The sequence below is a fragment of the Bufo gargarizans genome, chromosome 1 (assembly GCF_014858855.1).
Source record: "Bufo gargarizans isolate SCDJY-AF-19 chromosome 1, ASM1485885v1, whole genome shotgun sequence".
In the NCBI taxonomy this organism is placed as follows: Eukaryota; Metazoa; Chordata; class Amphibia; order Anura; family Bufonidae; genus Bufo; species Bufo gargarizans.
In genome coordinates, this window is record NC_058080.1 from 579,457,738 (window position 1) to 579,479,174 (window position 21,437).

At 42.2% G+C, this 21,437-nt stretch overlaps 1 protein-coding gene across 1 annotated transcript in view; it reads right to left on the reverse strand.

Annotated features, from left to right (window-relative positions):
- Positions 1–549: 549 nt before the first annotated feature.
- The window catches only part of CUX2 (cut like homeobox 2), a 478,876-nt gene continuing 457,988 nt past the window's right edge, over positions 550–21,437 (reverse strand). Inside the window, 7 exon segments of the mRNA XM_044275790.1 lie at positions 550–2,701; positions 5,065–5,338; positions 10,426–10,614; positions 11,948–12,229; positions 14,647–14,806; positions 18,477–18,773; positions 18,775–19,250. Of these exon segments, the coding sequence (XP_044131725.1) occupies positions 1,867–2,701; positions 5,065–5,338; positions 10,426–10,614; positions 11,948–12,229; positions 14,647–14,806; positions 18,477–18,773; positions 18,775–19,250 (2,513 nt within the window). The 3' untranslated portion in view covers positions 550–1,866.

Sequence of the window (21,437 nt, forward strand, 5' to 3'; positions counted from 1 at the left end):
GCCTTAACTCGATCTGTCTAGCATTGGTAGATGCAATGGTTAAGGGTACTTTCACATTTGCGGCAGGACGGATCCGACAGGCTGTTCACCCTGTCGGATCTGTCCTTCCGCTATTTTGCAATGCCCCCGGACTGCCGCTCCGTCCCCATTGACTATAATGGGGACGGGGTGGAGCTCCGGCGCAGTACGGCAGTTCGCGGTGAGAGGCCGCCGGACTAAAAAGTCGGACATGCAGGACTTTTAGTCTGGCGGCCTTTCGCCGTGCTGCGCCAGAGCTCCGCCCTGTCCCCATTATAGTCAATGGGGAGGAGCGGCGGTCCGGCAGCATGGCGAAATAGCGGAAGGACGGATCCGACAGGGTGAACAGCCTGTCTGATCCGTCCTGCCGCAAGTGTGAAAGTAGCCTTACTTATACAAAAATAATTTACCTTCTACACCAAACGATATACTGAGATGCCAATTCTCTATATTGGCTCATGAACATAGGAAAGTAGTGCCATTTCTATTTCCTTCCTTGATAATGCAGCAAAGTAAATACCAGGCACCTGACTACAGGAAGGAAGGGGACATTTAACTGCATTAAAATGAAAATGCACACCAGGGAGTGTTCATACAAACGAAGCACAATTTACTGCACATCCTTCATACTCTTCAAAGTTTTAAACACGTATAGGGTTCTGAAAGTGCAATGCCATTCTGTAAGTCATGGCTACAGACAGGCAACTGGTGGTCCTCCAGATGTGCCTACAGTGCACGGCGCTCCTCACTGTGCATCTGCAACACCTATGGTTAAACCATGTTAACGCTGACTTCTTTATACTGTAATTCATACTGTATACATACACAACACAGTCAGAAGTATGTAGACACCTGAACAGTACAGCCGTATGTGTTGCTTTGGACGAGATTCTGGGACTGTGTGGTGGAGAGTCTTCGTACCAAAAGTGCAGGCATCCAGCATGGCTGAGCGTGACTGATCTCTCTAGAACATGTTCCTACTACTCCAGAGTCCAATGATCGTGTGCTTTACACCACCCCAGTTGACTCCTGACATTGAGCACAGTGATCTAAGGCATATACATCTGCTTGCCCTTCCCTGAAGCTGTTCTTAAAGGATGGGACAGAAAGGGTGCCCACATATTTCTGACCATGTAGTATAAAATTATAAATATTCTGCACTTTATATATAAACTATTGGACCCACCACAATCCTGTTCATCCTCTTCTGCCATACACAGAACAGGATGAACGTTCACAGCCACTTGGTATAGTATGTTCTTAACATTTTTTTTTAAGTAGAAATCCAATCTACACACATTTCATGGCAATACATATTCAGTTTATAGTCCTAGAGACTGTATCCATCTCTTCAGAGGGTAGTTAAGATCCAAAGCAGCTATTGATATCTATGAGATACTTCATTTGGACAGGCTCCTAGTGCTTCTTGATGGCTTTAAACAACAGTCACTTAATCTTATCCAGTGGCCAGCTTACACATATCATTGTAATCACTGCTACATCTCTGCGGTAATCAACGTCCATTATCAAAGCAGCTTCAGCTGTTAATAAATTCCAAATATTAGGTAATAAAATATCTAAAATGTTTATAAATATTTTTTTTTTCTAAAAGATTTTCTTTTTTAACCATGAAAATTGTTTCTTATTTTTTTTCCCGTTAAATTCAGAGGGATTATTAGGATATTTGTCACCCTCTTTGTTATTATAGTCTACTTCACAAAACAGAAAAAGAAAAAAAATATATATATAAAATATGCAATATAGGTCCTTTGCAATCACTCTGTTCCATAAGGTGGATTCACAGAGTAGGGTAGAAACATGTTTTTGTTCACAGATAGAAAGCAGTTTTCAAAATTCCCATTCTAGAGTCTCTTCTTTATTTGCGGCTCTCTCAAGCCTATGGATAATGTTATTTAGATTTGCCATTTTTTCATTTCTCCTCTGGTTGTGTGGGCTATGCTTTGTGGAGGGATGTAACGGCACTGTGTCACTGCCTGGGCTGGCAGAATGAGTCTTAACAGGGGTGGTGTTGGGCAAGGATGGAGAGATGGGAGCAGAACACGAAGGAACAGGAGAAACTGACATCATGAGGCCTGGGGAGGAGGCAGCTGATGGCGAGTTCAGAGACACTTCTAGGCTGCATCGGGAAGATTCTATCGTAGATTTAAAGCTGATGGGGTCAGCCTGTGACATGTCTGCCCCCATGTTCTCTTTATGTGTGTGTACAGAGGCAGCACAGTCATGGCCTACAGGCTGGTGAGATTTCTCAGGAACAGATTTGCTTTTTCGTAGATAGTGTAGTCTCGGAGAGCTATCACAAGGAGTGGAAGCAACCTGTTTTTCTCTAAGTGCTCTGGATGGCTCCGATTCAGAACACGTTCTTGATGGTGTTCCAGAGCCACAAGACTCCCAATGGTTGGAAAAGTCATAATCATCCTCTTCCGTGTCCTCTTTCTTAATTTTCATTGCAGTTCTCACCTCCCTTGAGTAGCAGTTTGTATGCAGCATATGTTTCAGATCATTGATCACTGGCTTCCTGTCTCCTGCTTCAGAGTCCAGGCTGTGAGGCGTTAGCTCTCTGGGTGGTAATGTTGCAGATATGAAGCTGTCACAGCTATTCGGCTCTTGGTCTATGTCATTGTCATGCTTGCCTTCCATCAGAATCTCTCTGCGCATGCGTGACCTAAAAGCCGATTGATACCAAGGTTAGTTCAAGAACAAAATGTGCTTTGAGAAAACTGCCTTAAAGGTGTATTCCCATCCCAGACAATGGGGGCATATCGCTAGGATATGCCCCCATTGTCTGATAGGTGCGGGTCCCACCACTGGGACCCGCACCTACAACAAGAATGAAGCGGGGAGCGCTGTGGCTGGAGGACCCCAGATTTCCCGGGGTCTGTCCACCACCAAGATCTGCTCCCATAGAAGTGAATGGGAGTGCACCGCGCATGCGCGGCCCATGCTCCCATTCAGTTCTATAAAGCAGACGGCAATAGCCGAGCCAGCACTCGGCTATTTTCAGCGGCCCCATAGAAATGAATGGAGGGCGGCTGCGCATGCGCAATGCGCCCTCCGTTCATTTACCCACTCCGTTCTCATTGTAGGTGCGGGTCCCAGCGGTGCCCTCATTGTCTGAGATGGGAAAACCCCTTTAAAGGGATTGTCCATCATTTTTGAAAAAGTGTCTAAGAGTAGACAATGTAATAAAATAAAGGTGGCAGGGATTGAGCGGGTGACTATTACGAAGCAGGTTGTGCTTGTAGTGCAGTTCAACTCTATTGAAGTCAATGAGGCTAAGCTGCAATACCACACACAATAGCAAACAAAACAGCCCAGCATGCTGCATTAACGGGGTCCGCTGGGCGCTCATTCGACAGAAATGCCACTTCTATTATTTTTGTTGTCCTGCTCCTATAATGAAGCGCAACAAGAGAAATAAAAGCCCAATCCTACTAAATGGCTTATTTTTCCCATCTCCTGCATGGAAAAATAGGGTTACTTTCACATATGCGTTTTGCATTCCGGTTTTTAGATCCGGCAGACGACATCAAAACCGGAGCAAAATGCTTCAGTTCGATTTAATACATCCAGATACATCTGTTTGGATGCGGTTTTATCAAATCTAAACTGAACAAACTGGATCCGGCACTAAAAACAATGAATGCTGGATCTGAAAAAAACAGATCCGGTTTGTTCAGTTTCGCAGACCAGACACAAAACCACAGCTTGCCGCAGTTTTGTTTCCAGTCAAACTGGAATGGAATGCATCCTGATCTGGTTTGTTCCCATTGAAAGCGTTTTCCCTTGGTTTTGAAATCCTCTGCCGGATCTCAAAACTGGAATACAAAGCGCATATGTGAAAGCAAGTAATGTAATGTAACAAGTATCAATAGCACAAACTGGATGTGTACTAAATTTAAGTCTTTTCTCTCTAAAGCAAAAATAACTGTATCCAATCTAGGTAAAAAACAAACAAAGGACAAGTGCCTAACCATAGCTAATTGAAATGATCCATGGAAGGCTTTTCTGAGCAGCCTTCAGATTGGAACATCTCCAGAGACCTGTCAACCAACAACAGACGCAGCCTGAAGCTGCCAGACACCACAAGAATGTAAAAGAAAAATGAAGAATAGAAAGGTAAAGGCACAAATAAGCATCTAGTCTGGATTCTGCTCCGTTTTCCTTATGTTGCTGCCATCTCTTACTCTACTGACCGTATTAATGCATTAGTGTAATCTACTCTAGTCCCTGTCCCCATATGTAGATGTGGCTATGGTTGGATTCTGATCACATTAGCATCATGGATTTTTTAATTTTTTTTATAGCAGAGTCATGACAGTCACAATGGCATAAATAGCACTGTTAAATGCACTCTTTCTGCTGTCATAAGTACAGGAGACCTGACATAAACTGATGTGAACAGAGCCTTACACACAAGTCAAGGACCTATCCTCAGTATTAAAATCCCGGAAAACCCATTTAACATCTGAGAGGCTGCAAAAAAACAAACAAAAAAAACGCCAATGGAGTGAATCAAAATCCTGTCAACGCTTACCATTCCTTGAACTTTCAAGTTTAAAGGCTATGGACACCTTTGGTGGCATCTTTTTTAATTCCATTTTAGTCATTTTGGGCTAAAAATCTGGATTTTTTGAAAAAACTTTCAGCAGGTTTTGTCTTAGCATAGCTGTGAGCTTCTTACTTTCATTTTGGGCCATCACCAGAGAACTACAGTATGTATAGTTCTTTGAGCTGCTCTCCTAAGAGTTCATAAACACTTATTTGAGCCATATTCTTATCAGGTTGATAAAAGTTCAGCTATAATGAGTATTTATGAGGTCAGAAGATCAACGATATAAGCTACACATGAGCCATCAAGTGACGGGATTCAAAGTAATCAGAAGGTAAAACTAGCGCAAAATGAGTAAAATAACACCATAAAAACGGCCCGAAGGTGTCCATAGCCTTTAAAGTGGTTGAAACATTGACACAATACAATCGTTATTATTTGGTGCCTATGTCCTGGTAGACTGGTTCTGGTCTTACCTGTAGTTATGGAACCAGTTAATGACTGTGTTAGTTTTGAGGTTCAGCTGTAAGGAAAGCAGTTCGATGGTCTGCTGTGTTGGGTAAGGTTCCAACTGATAAGCTTTCTTCAAGGCTTCTTTCTCTTCCAGTGCAAGCACCACTCTTGGCTTTTTCATCTGCATTAGATTATAATCCTGTGTCTGGAGGCTGGGGCTTGCACAATCTGTTCTAGTGTTGGAAGATTCACTGTCCGAGCCAACGCTAATGAGACCGTAGCGACGCTTCAGATAAGCTAAATGTAACAAACATTCTTTTATCACATTTCCATTATTGCACTCTATTCTACTGCATAAATCGTTTTCAGTTCACGTATCAACAGATCAGCCTCCAGGAACAAAAGATGATGTGCCAAGTATCACTATTAAGAATTCCCCAGTAGAAACTTGATTATCGATCCCTTATCAATATTTCATCTGTGATCCAGTCATTAATTAGGTGGGACCTGAGTTTACGTGGATTCACACAATAGTGAAAAACGACCATGTGACGGTTTTTTTAATGACCCATGAAAAACATCAGTCAAAATAGTAGGACGTAACCTATTTTGGTGATGAAAAGGGTCCTGAAATGCTTAAACTGGATCTGTCAAGACAAACAGGGATTAGATGCCCTAATATAACAACATCCTAAAGGGGTAAAACGTGCCCAGTGACTGGTCCACAACTGATTTCCATTTGAGGGTCTGAGTGAATGCTCATAGTGAGCACTGTAGTAAGCCTCTCTCAGTTAACTGACTTACAATTAAATAGCATCTATCAGCAGGATTAATCTTATTATGGCCTCATGCACACGACCGTTGTTTTGGTCCGCATCCGAGCCGCAGTATTTGCGGCTCGGGTGCGGACCTATTCACTTCAATGGGCCGCAAAAGATGCGGGCAGCACTACGTGTGCTTTCCGCATCCGTTGCTCCGTTCAATAGTCAGTTATATTAATGGCTGTCTGGCCGTTCCGCACATGGACGCTATCAGTGTTTTGCAGATCCGCAATTTGCAGACCGCAAAACACACAACGGTCGTGTGCATGAGGCCTAAAGCAGACATAATACCTGACCTCTGGTAATGAGCGAGTGTACCCTAGTGTCTAAGTGGGGAGGTGGTATTTTTTTTTAAGTATCTGTCAGTATTAGGCTACTTTCACACTAGCGTTCGATCGGATCCGTTCTGAACGGATCCGATCATAATAATGCAGACGGAGGCTCAGTTCAGAACGGATCCGTCTGCATTATTTTAGCATATAACAGCTAAGTGTGAAAATAGCCTCGGACGGATCCGTCCAGACTTTCAATGTAAAGTCAATGGGGGACGGATCCGCCTGAAGATTGAGCCATATTGTGGCATCTTCAAACGGATCCGTCCCCATTGACTTACATTGTAAGTCTGGACGGATCCGCACGCCTCCGCACGGCCAGGCGGACACCCGAACGCTGCAAGCAGCGTTCAGCTGTCCGCCTGTCCGTGCGGAGGCGAGCGGAGCGGAGGCTGAACGCCGCCAGACTGATGCAGTCTGAGCGGATCCGCTCCATTCAGACTGCATCAGGGCTGGACGGCTGCGTTCGGGTCCGCTCGTGAGCCCCTTCAAACGGAGCTCACGAGCGGACCGACGAACGCTAGTGTGAAAGTAGCCTTACTGGGGGCACAATGGGGATAAAATATAAATACTAGGGTACGGGGGGGTGGGGCGGGGGCTGCTATGTATACTGGGGAAATTATGGGTGCCATTGATTATACTGAGGGACACTACGAGAGCCATTTGATGTCCAAGAAGCACTATATATACATGCAGGACTTTTTTGTCCAGTAAAAGCAGGATCCCAGATTGAAACTTAAACAGACATCATTTTAGACAATGGAGTCGGTTTAGTTCCATTTGTCTCAGGTATGTGCTGAATCCAGCACTTCCGTTATTCTGCTTCTCTAAAGGGCCTATGATTATTGGCAAATTACTGAGAACAAGCGTTCATAGGAATGCTCTTATGATAATTGGTTTGTATAATCAAGCAGCTGATCAGCTGATGAACAAGCAAATGCTTGTTCGTCCCTTGCTGGGCATCATACATCAGGATGAAAGATGCCTGATTATCGGCAGCACATCTCCCTGTGTAATCAGTGATGTGCTGCCGATAATGAATAGAAGAGAATGAAGAAGGAACAAATAATTCCTCCTGCATTCTGTTTGAATCAGCCTGCGTAATCAGTCCGGTGCAAATGAGCACTGATGTAGGCGTCATCATCCATCTGCTCATGAGCTGCTCAACACAGGGAAAGGTAATAACACCTTAACCCTTTCTAGCCCCGGACAGTTTTCACCTTCCTGCCCAGGCCATTTTTTTCAAATCAGACATGTGTCACTTTATGAGGTAATAACTTTGGAACACTTTTATTTATCCAAGCCATTCTGAGACTGTTTTCTCGTGACACATTGCACTTCATGACAGTCATAAATTTGAGTCAATATATTTTACCTTTATTTATGAAAAAATCCCAAATTTACCAAAAACTTAAAAAAATTTACAATTTTCAAAATTTCTATTTCTCTGCTTTTAAAACAGAAAGTGATACCTCATAAAATATTTATTACTTAACATTCCCTATATCTCTACTTTATGTTGGCATCATTTTGTAAATTTCATTTTATTTTTTTAGGACGCTAGAAGGCTTTGAATTTCCAAAACCCACTTTTTAAAAGGACCAGTTCAGGTCTGAAGTCACTTTGTGGGGCTTACATAGTGGAAACCACCCACAAAATTACCCCATTGTAGAAACTACAACCCTCAAGCTACTCAAAACTGATTTTACAAACTTTGTTAACCCTTTAGGTGTTCCACAAGAATTAAAGGAACATGGAGCTGAAAATTTAAAAATGTCACTTTTTTGGCAGATTTTCTATTTTAATCAATTTTTTTCTTTAACACATCGAGGGGTAACAGCCAAACAAAACTCAATATTTATTACCCTGATTCTGCGGTTTACAGAAACACCCCACATGGGGTCGTAAACTGATGTAAGGGCATACGGCAGGGCGCAGAAGGAAAGGAACGCCATAGGGTTTTTGGAAAGCAGATTTTGCTAGACTGGTTTTTAGATGTCCCATTTTAGGGCTGTTTTACACGAGCGGATGCCGTGCGTGACATCCGCTCCGTGAATGACAGCCAAGACCCGATGCGGACAGCAGAAGCACGGAGCAGTAACATGATTGATAATGCTCCGTGCCTCTCTGTGACCTCTTTACTACGAAATCACAGTGACAACTTTATCTCACGGTGATTTTGTAGTAAAGAGATCACAGAGAGGCACGGAGCATTATCAATCATGTTAATGCTCCGTGCCTCTGCAGTCTGCATCTGGTCTTGACTGTCATTCACGGAGCGGGTGTCACGCACGGCATCCGCTCGTGTGAAACAGCCCTTAAGCCCCCCTGATGCACCCCTAGAGTAGAAACTCCCCAAAAGTTACCCCATTTTTGGAAACTAGGGGATAAGGTGCCAGTTTCATTGGTACTCTTTTGGGGTACATATGATTTTTAATTGCTCTATATTAAGTTTTTTGTGAGGCAAGGTAACCCAAAAATTACTGTTTTGGCACTTTTTTTATTTTTTTACAACATTCATCTGACAGGGTAGATCATGTGCTATATTTATAGAGCAGGTTGTTACAGACGCAATAAAAATATGTCTACTTTCTTTGTTTCAGTTTTACATAAAGCATTTTTGAAAAAAATATTATGTTTGTGTCTCCATTTTCTGAACGGCTTATTATATATATTTTTTCTGGTGATCGTTTTGTGCAGGGGCTCACTTTTTGCAGGAAGAGTTGACGTTTTGGGTACATATGATTTTTTTGATCATTCATTATTACACTTTATGGGGCAAGGTGACCAAAAAATTTGCAAATTTTGGCAGTTTTTGGCAATACCTAATATGTATACTTTTTCTTATTTATTTACGTTTTACACAATAGCATTTTTGAAACAAAAAAATTATGTTTTAGTGTCTCCATAGTCTGAGAGCCATAGCCTTTTTATTTTTTGATCGATTGTCTTTTTTGCGGGATGAGGTGACTGGCTGGTACTATTTTGGGGGACATACGCCTTTTTGATCGCTTGGCGTTTAAATTTTTGTGATGTAAAAATGCCTTTTTTTAATGTAGTTTTTATGTTTTACGGTGTTCACCTAATGGGTTAGGTCATGTGATAATTTTATAAAGTTGGTTGTTACGGACGCAACGATACCTAATATGTGTATATATATATTTTTTTTTATTTCACTAACACAATAATAGCATATTTTAAACAAAAAAAAAAATGTTTTAGTGTCATGTTTTGAGAGCTATAGTTTTTTTTATTTTTTTAGCGATTTTCTTATGTAGTGGCTAATTTTTAGCGGGATAAGGTGATGGTTTTATTGGTATCATTTTGTGGGACATACACCTTTTTGATCGCTTGGTGTTGCACTTTTTGTGATGCAAGGTGACAAAAATGGCTTTGACACAGTTTTTATTTTTTATGGTGTTTATCGAACAGGGTGGATCATGTGATATATTTAGAGCCGGTCGTTACGGACGCGGCGATACCTAATGTGTGTGTGTGTGTGTGTGTGTGTGTGTGTGTGTGTGTGTGTGTGTGTGTGTGTGGGAAAAGTGTCGTTTTTTTCTTTTTTTACTTGAAACTTTATTTTTTTAAATTAAAAACAGTGTTTTTTTAAAACTTTTTTTAACTTTATTTCTGACTAACTTTTGGGGGTCTGATCCCCTCTGCAATGCATTACAATACATCTGATCTCCTGGACACCCGTAGAAGGAAGGTCCCGATGCTGTGCAAGGCATTGGGCAGCCTCTGCACGGCATCGGGCTGCCTTCTCACCCATTGGGTCCCTGCGACAGCAGCACGGGGACCCGATGGGCTTCCTCACCCGCTGCAAACCCCTTCTATATGTCGTGGTCAGCGCTGACCGCGGCATAGAAGGGGTTAATGCGCGGGCATGGGTGTTTTCACTGATACCGGCGCATACAGCAGGGGTCCGGCTAACGGAAACAGCCGCCCCCCTGCAGCTGATCGGGCGGGCGCAGCTCCTGCACCCGCCCAATCAGTGGGCCGTAATAGTACGGCGCTGGGCGGCAAGTCACGTCCCACTGTGCCGTACTATTACAGCGCTGGTCGGGATGGGGTTAATGGAGCAGAACAGCGGATATAAATAGTGGTGGTAAATTACATCTGGACCTCTGTACTACTATAAATCTGTGCTAACTTCATATTATTATAGAGTCCTTTAAAGTTTGTGTCTTATAGTTGTGTCATTGTATGGTTGGTCTCTAACACTCACCTTTTTTTTCCATCTTCTTCATGTCTCTCAGTTTTTCAATGTTGTGTGGATCACTCAGCCATAGCTGCATGCGAACAAATGGCTCTCTGCCCTTTAAACTCAGCTTATGCCAAGGTTTGGGCCTGGAAAGTAGATCTGATACAGACCCCTGAGTAAGACCCAAGATGCTCTCTCCAAATAACCTCTGACCTATGAAAGATGAAGGACACACATACATATATTATTGTTTGTGCTACTTCACATCAAGAAAAAAACTGCAACTAATATAATCTATGTAATATTGTAATAATGTTAACTTTAAAATATTAACTTTAAGCAGTTGAGAATTTGGCATGTTCAACTTCTTCTCTAGTGCACTTCCAGGGAAAACAGACTAGGAGATAATTCACTTCAATGGACAGGCAAATCACTAATGAAGCTCTCTGCCTGAGCTTTGTGGCTGTTCAGTTACAAATGCACTGTCCTCTCTATACCCTCATTGCTCTCATCTCCACAATCAGTGCAGGGAGGAACAACCTTCTACAGAAACAAGTAACTGTAAAGTAATATTAGAGAGGGGTAACACATGGTGGTATTGGGAGCAGTCTGGGTAGCGGGGAGCAGTCTGTGTAACAGAGGGTGGTATGGGGAGCAGTCTGTGTAACAGAGAGGAATAGGGCGTAGCCTGTGAGAGTGGAGGACCTGAGATTACATAGTATGCTTGTGTCAGTATTTTTATTATGCATCCCTATCCTTCTTGGAAATGTTTATATAAACCAATGTGATTTATATAATGGAAAGTAAAGAAAGTATCAGAATTAATGATGTAAACACACTAAACTAATATTACATGGACTATACTGTATATAGAAGCCCTTGTTTCCTGCACAAGTATAATTCTAAATGGGGAACTTTGACAGGGTTAGCAGTAGGATGGTGACAAAATGACCTAAGTAATACTCAGACAGGACTAGTAGATCAATATGAGCAAACATTAACTCTGTCCTACATGTAAGTACTTTGCTGCTTTTGGCTGAAATATGTAAAGAGAGAAGAAGGCTGCGAGAGAAGGTTTAGCCCACAGCTTGCTGCACCAAGATAGGATATTTCTGAATCCCTTCATCAGATGTAATTAGTGGACCCGTTATCTACTCTTAAAGAGACCTAAAAAAATACTAGTGTCAAATGAAAATATTGGAAAGTTATTACTATAAATGCATCTAAATTCTGCCACAATTTGCACAGAAAACAACATTTTTGTGCACAGTAAGAAAACCAATAGGTAGTGTAAAGTTAGACAAAAGTGTCAGATTTATCATTTAGCATAACCACTGTTATAAATTTGGCAGAAGTTCATGCTGTCTAAGCATTAGATGGGATAAGTAAATGTGCCCCATTGTATTTTTAAGGAATAACTTGGTTTTCCTTTTTTTTATAGTTACGGTGTTATTATTATCTACATATTTATGTCATTACATTTCTGGGAATTTGGAGCTAAATTGTTCACGTGCCTTTATCCACACTTAATGGCAGGACCATTTACCTAGATTATTGTCCGTCAACACTTCCTTAACCTTCTTGGTGATGGAATAGGTGTCAAGCTCTGGAGACATTGCCACAATCTCTTGGATACCTGCCATGGTCGCTGGGTGAGGACTTGGAAAGGTTATGCTACTGAGTGAAGAAACAGATTTACTCTCTGGTTGCTGATTCTCTTTGCTGCTTTCCAAACTTAACATAACTGGCTCAGCCGGACTTTTTTCTTGGTCTGTTGGACTTGGTGGTGGAGATGGAGATGGATGCGTTTCAGAGGGACTAGCTGTGCCTTAAATGAAAGAACAAACATACAAAAAAAACTCCAACTTTTGAGTACTTGTGAGTATGTGAATAATAAAGAGTGACAGACCAGAGTACACAGATACAAGTATCTCATCTACTACTTCAAAGGCATGCTGGTGCTTTCAGCATCCTTTGTGAGACACTGGAAATCATAACTGCCTGGAAATATACAGATACACGTACAAACAGCTTCCGCAGACATGCATTTGCGAATCTATAGACTTCTGAAACCTCTAAGCACCTATGAAATGTGTTCATAGAAACCTTTCTAAGAGATAAATGTGGGGTGAGACTTAGACATTTGGAATGTAATAGGGGCAGATTTAGACCTCTTTCACACGGGAGTCGGGTGTGAGGGCCGGATAGGATGCGGGTGCGTCGTGGGAAAATAGTGTGATTTTGCCTGAGAGTGGGGTGAGTTTTGTATGTGATTGCGTTGCGTTCTTCAGGTTTTTTTTTTTCATGCGAGTGCAATGCATTTTGCACGTGCGTGATAAAAAACTGAATGTGGTACCCAAACCTGGACTTCTTCACTGAAGTTTGGGTTAGGTATTCTGTAGATTTTATTATTTTCCCTTATAACATGGTTATAAGGGAAAATAATAGCATTCTTAATACAGAATGCTAAGTAAATTAAGGATGGAGGGGTTAATTTTTTTTTTATTAAACTCACCTCATCCACTTGTTCGCGCTGCCTGGCTCGTCTTCTTTCTTCTTCTTTAATGACCTGGGAGGAAAAGGACCTTTGATGACGTCACTGCGCTCATCACATGGTCCATCAACATGTCATGAGCGCAGTGACGTCACCAAAGGAACTTTTCTTCCCAGGTCCTCAAAGAAGAAGAAAGAAGAGAAGCCGGGCTGCATGAATAAGTGGATGAGTTGAGTTAAAAATTTTTTTTATTTTTTAACCCCTACATCCCTAATTTACTTAGCATTCTGTATTAAGAATGCTATTATTTTCCCTTATAACCATGTTATAAGGGAAAATAATAATGATCGGGTCCCCATCCCGATCGTCACCTAGAAACCATGCGTGAAAATCGCACCACATCCACACTTGCTTGCGGATGCTTGCCATTTTCACGCATCACTATTCACTTCTATGGGGCCTGCGTTGAATGAAACGCACAAGTGATGCACAGCCCCATAGAAATGAAAGAGTCTGGATTCAGTGCGGGTGCGGAAAACTCGCCCGTGTGAAAGAGGCCTTACTAATCCTGTCTAATACATACACAGTGTAAATTTGGACTAGATGTTGTATATTTGTGCCAGAATAATCACAATATGTGATGCTGGATGGTAGCCTGACTTACATTGAGCTAGAATTGTGTGCCACAATGTCCCATCTTAGAACACAACACAATTCCTACTAAGTTAAATCCTTTCCCCACATAGTCATGCCCCCTTGTCAAGCACAGCACACACACAAAAAAAAAAGATACGTAATAAATGTGGTAAGAAATCAGTCACAGCACACCGGTGTGAAGCTGCTGGCTTAATAAACGTCATTCATTGTGGCACATTTACATTAGTAAATCTTCCCCACAGTACGTATAGAAAATGTGATATGTCCCCTTTGAGCCTTCCATAGATGTTAAAGGGGTTCTCTGCTTTTTACCATCTTGATGACCTAACCTCAGGATAGGTCATCAATATCAGATCGGCCAATCAGCTGTTTTAAGTAAACTGGACGGAGCCATCCCATTGAATTGGACGGCTGAGATGTAATTACACCTCTCTCCACAGAAATGTCGTCGGCGAGCAGGTAAACGGTGACAAGAAAACAGAGTTCGTTTGAGACGTGCGTTGTCTTCAAGCAGCTGATTCGCGGGGTGCTGGGAGTTGGAACCACACCAATCTGATATTGATGACCTAGCCTGAGGATAGGTCAACAATATAGCAAGAGCGGACAGCCCCTTTAAAGAAACAGAAGTACAGTCATAGAGCTCTTTAACCTGTCTAGATTTACTTTAAAGGGGTTGTGTCGCTTCAGCAAATTACATGCATCATGTAGAGGAAGTTAATACAAGGTGCTTACTAATGTATTGTGATTGTCCATATTGCTTCCTTTGCTGGCTTGATTCAGTTTTCTATCACATTATATACTGCTCGTTTCCATGGTTATGACCACCCTGCAAGATGCCAGGTGGAAAAGATGCCAGCCTCTCTGGTGGCCGGGACCATGGGAGTGTACATAGGCCTGTGCTTTTTCCTATAGTGTGCAAGCATAGCCACCACTGCTGGATTTTTGGGTGGTTGTAACCATAGAAACAAAACTGTATAATTCAATGGAAAAATGACAAAGTGAGACAACCCCTTTAAGCTCTCTTTCGCTCACCAAATGCTTATATTGACAAGTAAATAACGAGTTTACCTCTCAGTAGAAATTTATGTAAGTACCTTGTGATAGAGCTGGCTGCTGGGTAATCCCTTGACCAAGCTGATCTGTCAGCCACAACTGCATGCGAATGAAAGGTTCACGTCCTTTCTGGGTCAGCTTACTCCATGGTTTCGGTCTGGACAACATGTCACTCACACTACCTTGAGATAATCCCAGTACCTGAGTAAAAGCATGGGTTACAATGATTACACAGCCAAATGGTAATTGTAAAATGTTAGCTTAGAAATAAATGTGCAGCAGTCAACCAGCATACATTAGTGTTGAGCGAACTTGTGTTTTAAGTTCGGCGTCTAAAGTTCGCCAAGTCTCATTCATACACTTATGAAATATCTTCACATGGAATTTGACATGTGGTGCAGATATTTAAATCCATGGCATGTCATTTTATGTTGTGAGTTTTCACTGTGGATTTCACCCTTTGCAATCCATAATTGATGAAATCACACGACCTTCTTCAAGGCTGGATTCGCATGCCTGTTCCAATTTCCGTCTGCAAAACATGGACATATGTGGACATCCATGTAGTGGGTGAAAGCTCTAATACCACCAATTATAGAGGCCGTCAAACAGTTTAAAGGGCTGCATATTAGTATAGTCTATTTAAAGGGGTTATTCCATCATCAATGAAAAAAGTAAAATCAGACATCACATAGTATGTGACAATCTCTTTCATACAAAGCTAGCTAGAACCAGCCCTGTACCACACATGGATCCAGAGATCTCCCCATTCATTGCTCCAATTGTTCTATTTACTTCAGGCTTGCAGCTTAGGGGACGTGTCCTCTCCCGGTAAGGCCCCTTTGACACGGCGAGTTTTCCACGTGTGAGGTGAACGCATTGCACCTGCACTGAATCTGGACCCATTCATATCTATGGGGCTGTGCACATGAGCGGTGATTTTCATGCATAGCTTGTGCATTGCGTGAAAATCACAGCATGCTCTATATTGTGCGTTTTCAACGCAACACAGGCCCCATAGAAGTGAATTGGGCTGCGTGAAAATCGCAAGCAAGTGAGGATGCGGCGCAATTTTCACGCATGGTTGCTAGGATGAAAGTCTATTCACTGTATTATTTTCCCTTATAACATGGGTATAAGGGAAAATAATAGCATTCTTTAATACAGAATGCTTAGTACAAAGTCAATTGAGGGTTAAAATTTTTTTAAAAAAATGTACTCGCCTCCTCCTCTTGATCGCGTAGCAGCCGGTCTCTTCTTACTTCTTTAATCATGAGCTGCCGGCTAAAAGGACCTGTGGTGACGTGGTAATGGACCATGTGATTGGACCATGTGATGAGCTCAGTGACATCACCACAGGTCCGTTGACAGGTCTGAAGAAAGAACAGGAGACCGGCAGCTACGCGATCAATTGGAGGAGGTGAGTTAATTTTTTTATTTTTTTTTAAACCTCAATTGACCTTGTACTAAGCATTCTGTATTAACGAATGCTATAATTTCCCCTTATAACCATGTTATAAGGGAAAATAATTACATTTACACAACACCAAACCCAAACCTGAACTTCCGTGAAGAAGTTCGGGTCTCATTACCACATTTAGTTTTTTATCATGCGCGTGCAAAACGCATTGCACCCGCACGATAAAAACTGAACAACGGAACGCAATCACAGTCAAAACTGACTGCAATTGCGTACCTACTCATGCGGGTTTGCTGCAATGCACCCGGGACACATCTGGACCTAATCCGGACGCGCTCGTCTGCAAGGGGCCTAACTGTCACAACTTCTAACAGTAGATACAGGTTATTGGATAACTCACTGGCTATACTAAAAAAATTTATGACATGCAATTACAAATGTATTCAGATCCAGGTGGTGGTTTGAAAAATTTCGAATATTTTTAATGGGACAACCCCTTTAAGGTGCAGTGGTGTAATGTACAAGAGCTCAAAGTCTAACCTTAGCTTATTTTACATATAGCTCCCTGACACGTGTTGGGACTTTTATATAATTTTATTTACAATTGGTCCTTAGGACCATAGGTGTCCCTAGATTTACACGTGTCATTAATATTAAAATGTAACATTTATTTCTTGTCCTTAAAACATGATAATAGTATCTAGAACTTCTAAAGTTAAAATTGTCAGCTATGTCTGACTATTATATTCTTGGTCATCCTATGTCTGATTATAAGGTACATCCACTAGAGGGCACTCTGCACTTTCATCTGTTGTCCTCTCAATTTCTTCTGTTATAGCATAATCTATGCCCGGACAGTGCATAGATTCTAGATACTATTATCATGTTTTAAGGACAAGAAATAAATGTTACATTTTAATATTAATGACACGTGTAAATCTAGGGACACCTATGGTCCTAAGGACCAATTGTAAACAAAGTCTAACCTTTCACCAAAAGAAAGAGAGAGGGAGGAAGCCCCTAACACTGCACTGCTTTGACTATTTCAGGGCCCTTTTAAAAATGTCTCAAGTTTAAAATGCCCTTTAAGAGGCATTTGAAATATATGGATAAAAAGAAAACATTGGAAAGGACATGTTTTAACTGACAGAACCCTAAGGCTACACGAACACGAATGTTAAAAATGTCCGCGTGAGGGCCGTTTAATTAACGGCCATTTTTAGCACTGATTAAAGTCTATGGGACTATTCACATGGCCGTTTTTCTTAAAGAATAGGATATGTCCTATTTTTGTCTGTTTTCACGGCCAGACTGACCCTACTGAAATCAATGGGACCATTTTTAATGGCCAATTAAACAGGAGTGCACCAGTCTAATGGCCGTTAAAACTGGGTACGCTAGTTCAATATGGCCTTTATATATAACCCAATATGGGTTAAAATAAAAATCACCCACTTTATCCACTTGCACACCTGTAGAGGCAGTAGCTCCACTCTTGATTGTGAAGGACCTGCTGAAGGAACTACGCTCAGTGTGATGACGTCAACAAGAGATCATTCTGGGAGCATGTGGTGAAGTCATCACGCTTAGCGCAGGCCCTTGGGCAGGTCCTTCACAATCAAGAAAGGACTGACTGCCCCTGCACGTGCAAGTGGATGAGGTGTGTATGTTTTTTTTCTTCTAAAATTTGGGGCCACTATGGGGGCATTCTTACAGCTGATGGCCACTATGAGGGACATTATGGGCCAATACACATTATTACTGCTGGGGACACTATGGGGGACATCATGGGGGACATTATGTATACAGATTTTATTAAAAAAGCCAATCAAATATCCATTTTTAACAACCATGAAAAATGGATGCAAAACAGCCAGAAAATGGATGCACAAATGGTTGAAAAATGGTAATGAAAAACTGACTTTTTTTTTTTTTTCGTGTGCATGTAGCCTCTAAGTGGATTGATTCCAATGGTGTGCATCTGGCCGTGAAAACAGCAAAAATAGGACATGTCCTATTTTTTTTGACAGCCGCTATTCACAGGCCATGTGAATAACCCCATAAATTTTAATTGATGCTAAAAATGGACGTGTGACGGCCGTTAGTTAAATGGCCAGCACACGCCCATTTTTTATGCTCGGGTGCATGTAGCCTTAAAGGGCAGCAAATATAGGAATTTACGGGGTCATATATCAAGCTGGTGTAAAGTAGAACTGGCTTAGTTTCCCAAAACAACCAATCAGATTCCACCTTTTATTTTAGACAGCTCCTTTGGAAAATTAAATGAGGAATCTGATTGGTTGCTATGGGCAACTAAGCCAGTTCTACTTTACACCAGCTTGATAAATAACGCCCTTACATTTCATTTATAGAGTAGGATATATAACATTGATCACTGTTCAGTAAGGTTTGAAAAATAAACGAGGTGTCACAGCTGTGCCATTGTAATACCTTCTCGCCAAAGATTCTCTGGCAGATGCCATTTTTTGCTAATTTTTCTTTAACTTGTCTGGTTAAGTCCAAGGTGTCCACTTCTCTGTACATGTAGAGCTCATACTGCTCTGGGGTGAGAGGAGGAACAGTGGGCTTGAGATTCCTAGGAACATAGGCAGGGTAGTAGGAGAGCTGATTCGTGTTCTGACTATCCAGACTTCCAGCCTCTGTCTTTATCTCCACTATCTTATGTGTTTCTTCTCCATTGGATATATCTTCCTCATTTTGTGAAGTTTCCATATTTTCTCCTTTCTTGCCAAGGTCGACCATTTATCATGCTAGAGTAGCTTGAAGATGAGGAAGATAGTGATGGAGACACAGAGGTAAATGGACGGCTCAGAATGCTTTTCTCCGATGCCCAGTGCTGATCAAAGTATGACCCTGCATCGCCTATTTCTGACTTTACTTTGCGTATGATGTTTTGTACAAAAGCCGCTGGAGACAGTACACTCAGTGGTGTCTGCGTGGAGCTTGTGCTGGTTAGAAGGCTGCTGTCCTCCTGTTTAATGTACACATGAGGTGCCTTGTGTGTGGAGGGAGTGAGTATGGGGCGCTCATTTGGGGGTGTAGGAATGGACCTCTGCCCACTGCCTGTTTCTATTTCTAACAATGCCTTCTGCTGTGCCTGCATTTCTCTTCTTGCCTGCTCCAGAATATTCTTTATTGCATCTTCAGAACCACTGTTACTGCTGGCAGACGATGATAAAGGAACACTCAAGGCTTTTGTTTCACCTGCATAAACAATAAAAACATGTATAGCAATAAAGAAAAGTGTAGAAGAAATGCAACCATGATGCTCCAACGTCTATATCCTAGTCTGTTCCCATTTTAATGGTCATATTATCTAAATTTATAAAAGTATACATCTACAAGAGCATCAAAACATTGGGGGGAATTTATCAAGACTGGCACGTCATACACCACTCTAGTGTGAGATGTGCCTCTCACCCTCCATGCACCTGAAAGAACAGCTATGAGCCGACATAGATTTGAGTTAGAATTTATAACAGTTAATGGTATAAATTACCAGCATAGTAAATTTGCTGGACCATGGATGTCACATCCCTCCTGCCTATATCCGCCTACTTTTCAGACCGTCACAAATGTGGATTTGCCATAAATGTCCAGATGAGAACATCCCTTTAAGGCCGTGTGCATTTCGCATCATGGATGCAAGAGAATGGGTCTGCAAATCTGGAGCCGGTTGGAACCCCACAGAAGCACTACGGAGTGCTTCCGTGGGGTTCCGTTCCGCAAAAAATAGAACTTGTCCGTTTTTGCGGAACGGATGGATCGCAGACCCCTTTCAAGTGAATTGGGGCGCGATCCGCATGCAGCATGCCTCGCGGTCGGTGCCAGTGCATTGCGGACTGCAAATTATGGTCCACAGCACGGGCACGGCCAGAACACGGCCGTGTGCAAGAGGCCTAACAGTGTAAGAGGCACAACAGATTTTGTGATATGCGTCAAAGTCAAGATCCCTGTCAACAAGCACAATTCTTGGACAGGTACACCATATATGCATGAATGAGCCGATGTTGATATCACACTGATAACACTTGGAGTTGACTTCTGGATACATAGAGTGTTATCCAATACATTCCAGAACTCTAAGGGTTACATAGCATCATAAATTAATATAATGCTATGCGACCCTGTCAATGCTGGAAGTTCAGGATGGGAGCTGCACTGCGAGTCCGGAGTGTGACACTCGCTCGTCTGGAACCAGCCTTAGTGTTTCTGTCATTGTATCTTGAGCATGTTAATATACAGGGAGTGCAGAATTATTAGGCAAATGAGTATTTTAACCACACCATCCTCTTTATGCATGTTGTCTTACTCCAAGCTGTATAGGCTAGAAAGCCTACTACCAATTAAGCATATTAGGTGATGTGCATCTCTGTAATGAGAAGGTGTGTGGTCTAATGACATCAACACCCTATATCAGGTGTGCATAATTATTAGGCAACTTCCTTTCCTTTGGCAAAATGGGTCAAAAGAAGGACTTGACAGGCTCAGAAAAGTCAAAAATAGTGAGATATCTTGCAGAGGGATGCAGCACTCTTAAAATTGCAAAGCTTCTGAAGCGTGATCATCGAACAATCAAGCGTTTCATTCAAAATAGTCAACAGGGTCGCAAGAAGCGTGTGGAAAAACCAAGGCGCAAAATAACTGCCCATGAACTGATAAAAGTCAAGCGTGCAGCTGCCAAGATGCCACTTGCCACCAGTTTGGCCATATTTCAGAGCTGCAACATCACTGGAGTGCCCAAAAGCACAAGGTGTGCAATACTCAGAGACATGGCCAAGGTAAGAAAGGCTGAAAGACGACCACCACTGAACAAGACACACAAGCTGAAACGTCAAGACTGGGCCAAGAAATATCTCAAGACTGATTTTTCTAAGGTTTTATGGACTGATGAAATGAGAGTGAGTCTTGATGGGCCAGATGGATGGGCCCGTGGCTGGATTGGTAAAGGGCAGAGAGCTCCAGTCCGACTCAGACGCCAGCAAGGTGGAGGTGGAGTACTGGTTTGGGCTGGTATCATCAAAGATGAGCTTGTGGGGCCTTTTCGGGTTGAGGATGGAGTCAAGCTCAACTCCCAGTCTTACTGCCAGTTTCTGGAAGACACCTTCTTCAAGCAGTGGTACAGGATGAAGTCTGCATCCTTCAAGAAAAACATGATTTTCATGCAGGACAATGCTCCATCACACGCGTCCAAGTACTCCACAGCGTGGCTGGCAAGAAAGGGTATAAAAGAAGAAAATCTAATGACATGGCCTCCTTGTTCACCTGATCTGAACCCCATTGAGAACCTGTGGTCCATCATCAAATGTGAGATTTTCAAGGAGGGAAAACAGTACACCTCTCTGAACAGTGTCTGGGAGGCTGTGGTTGCTGCTGCACGCAATGTTGATG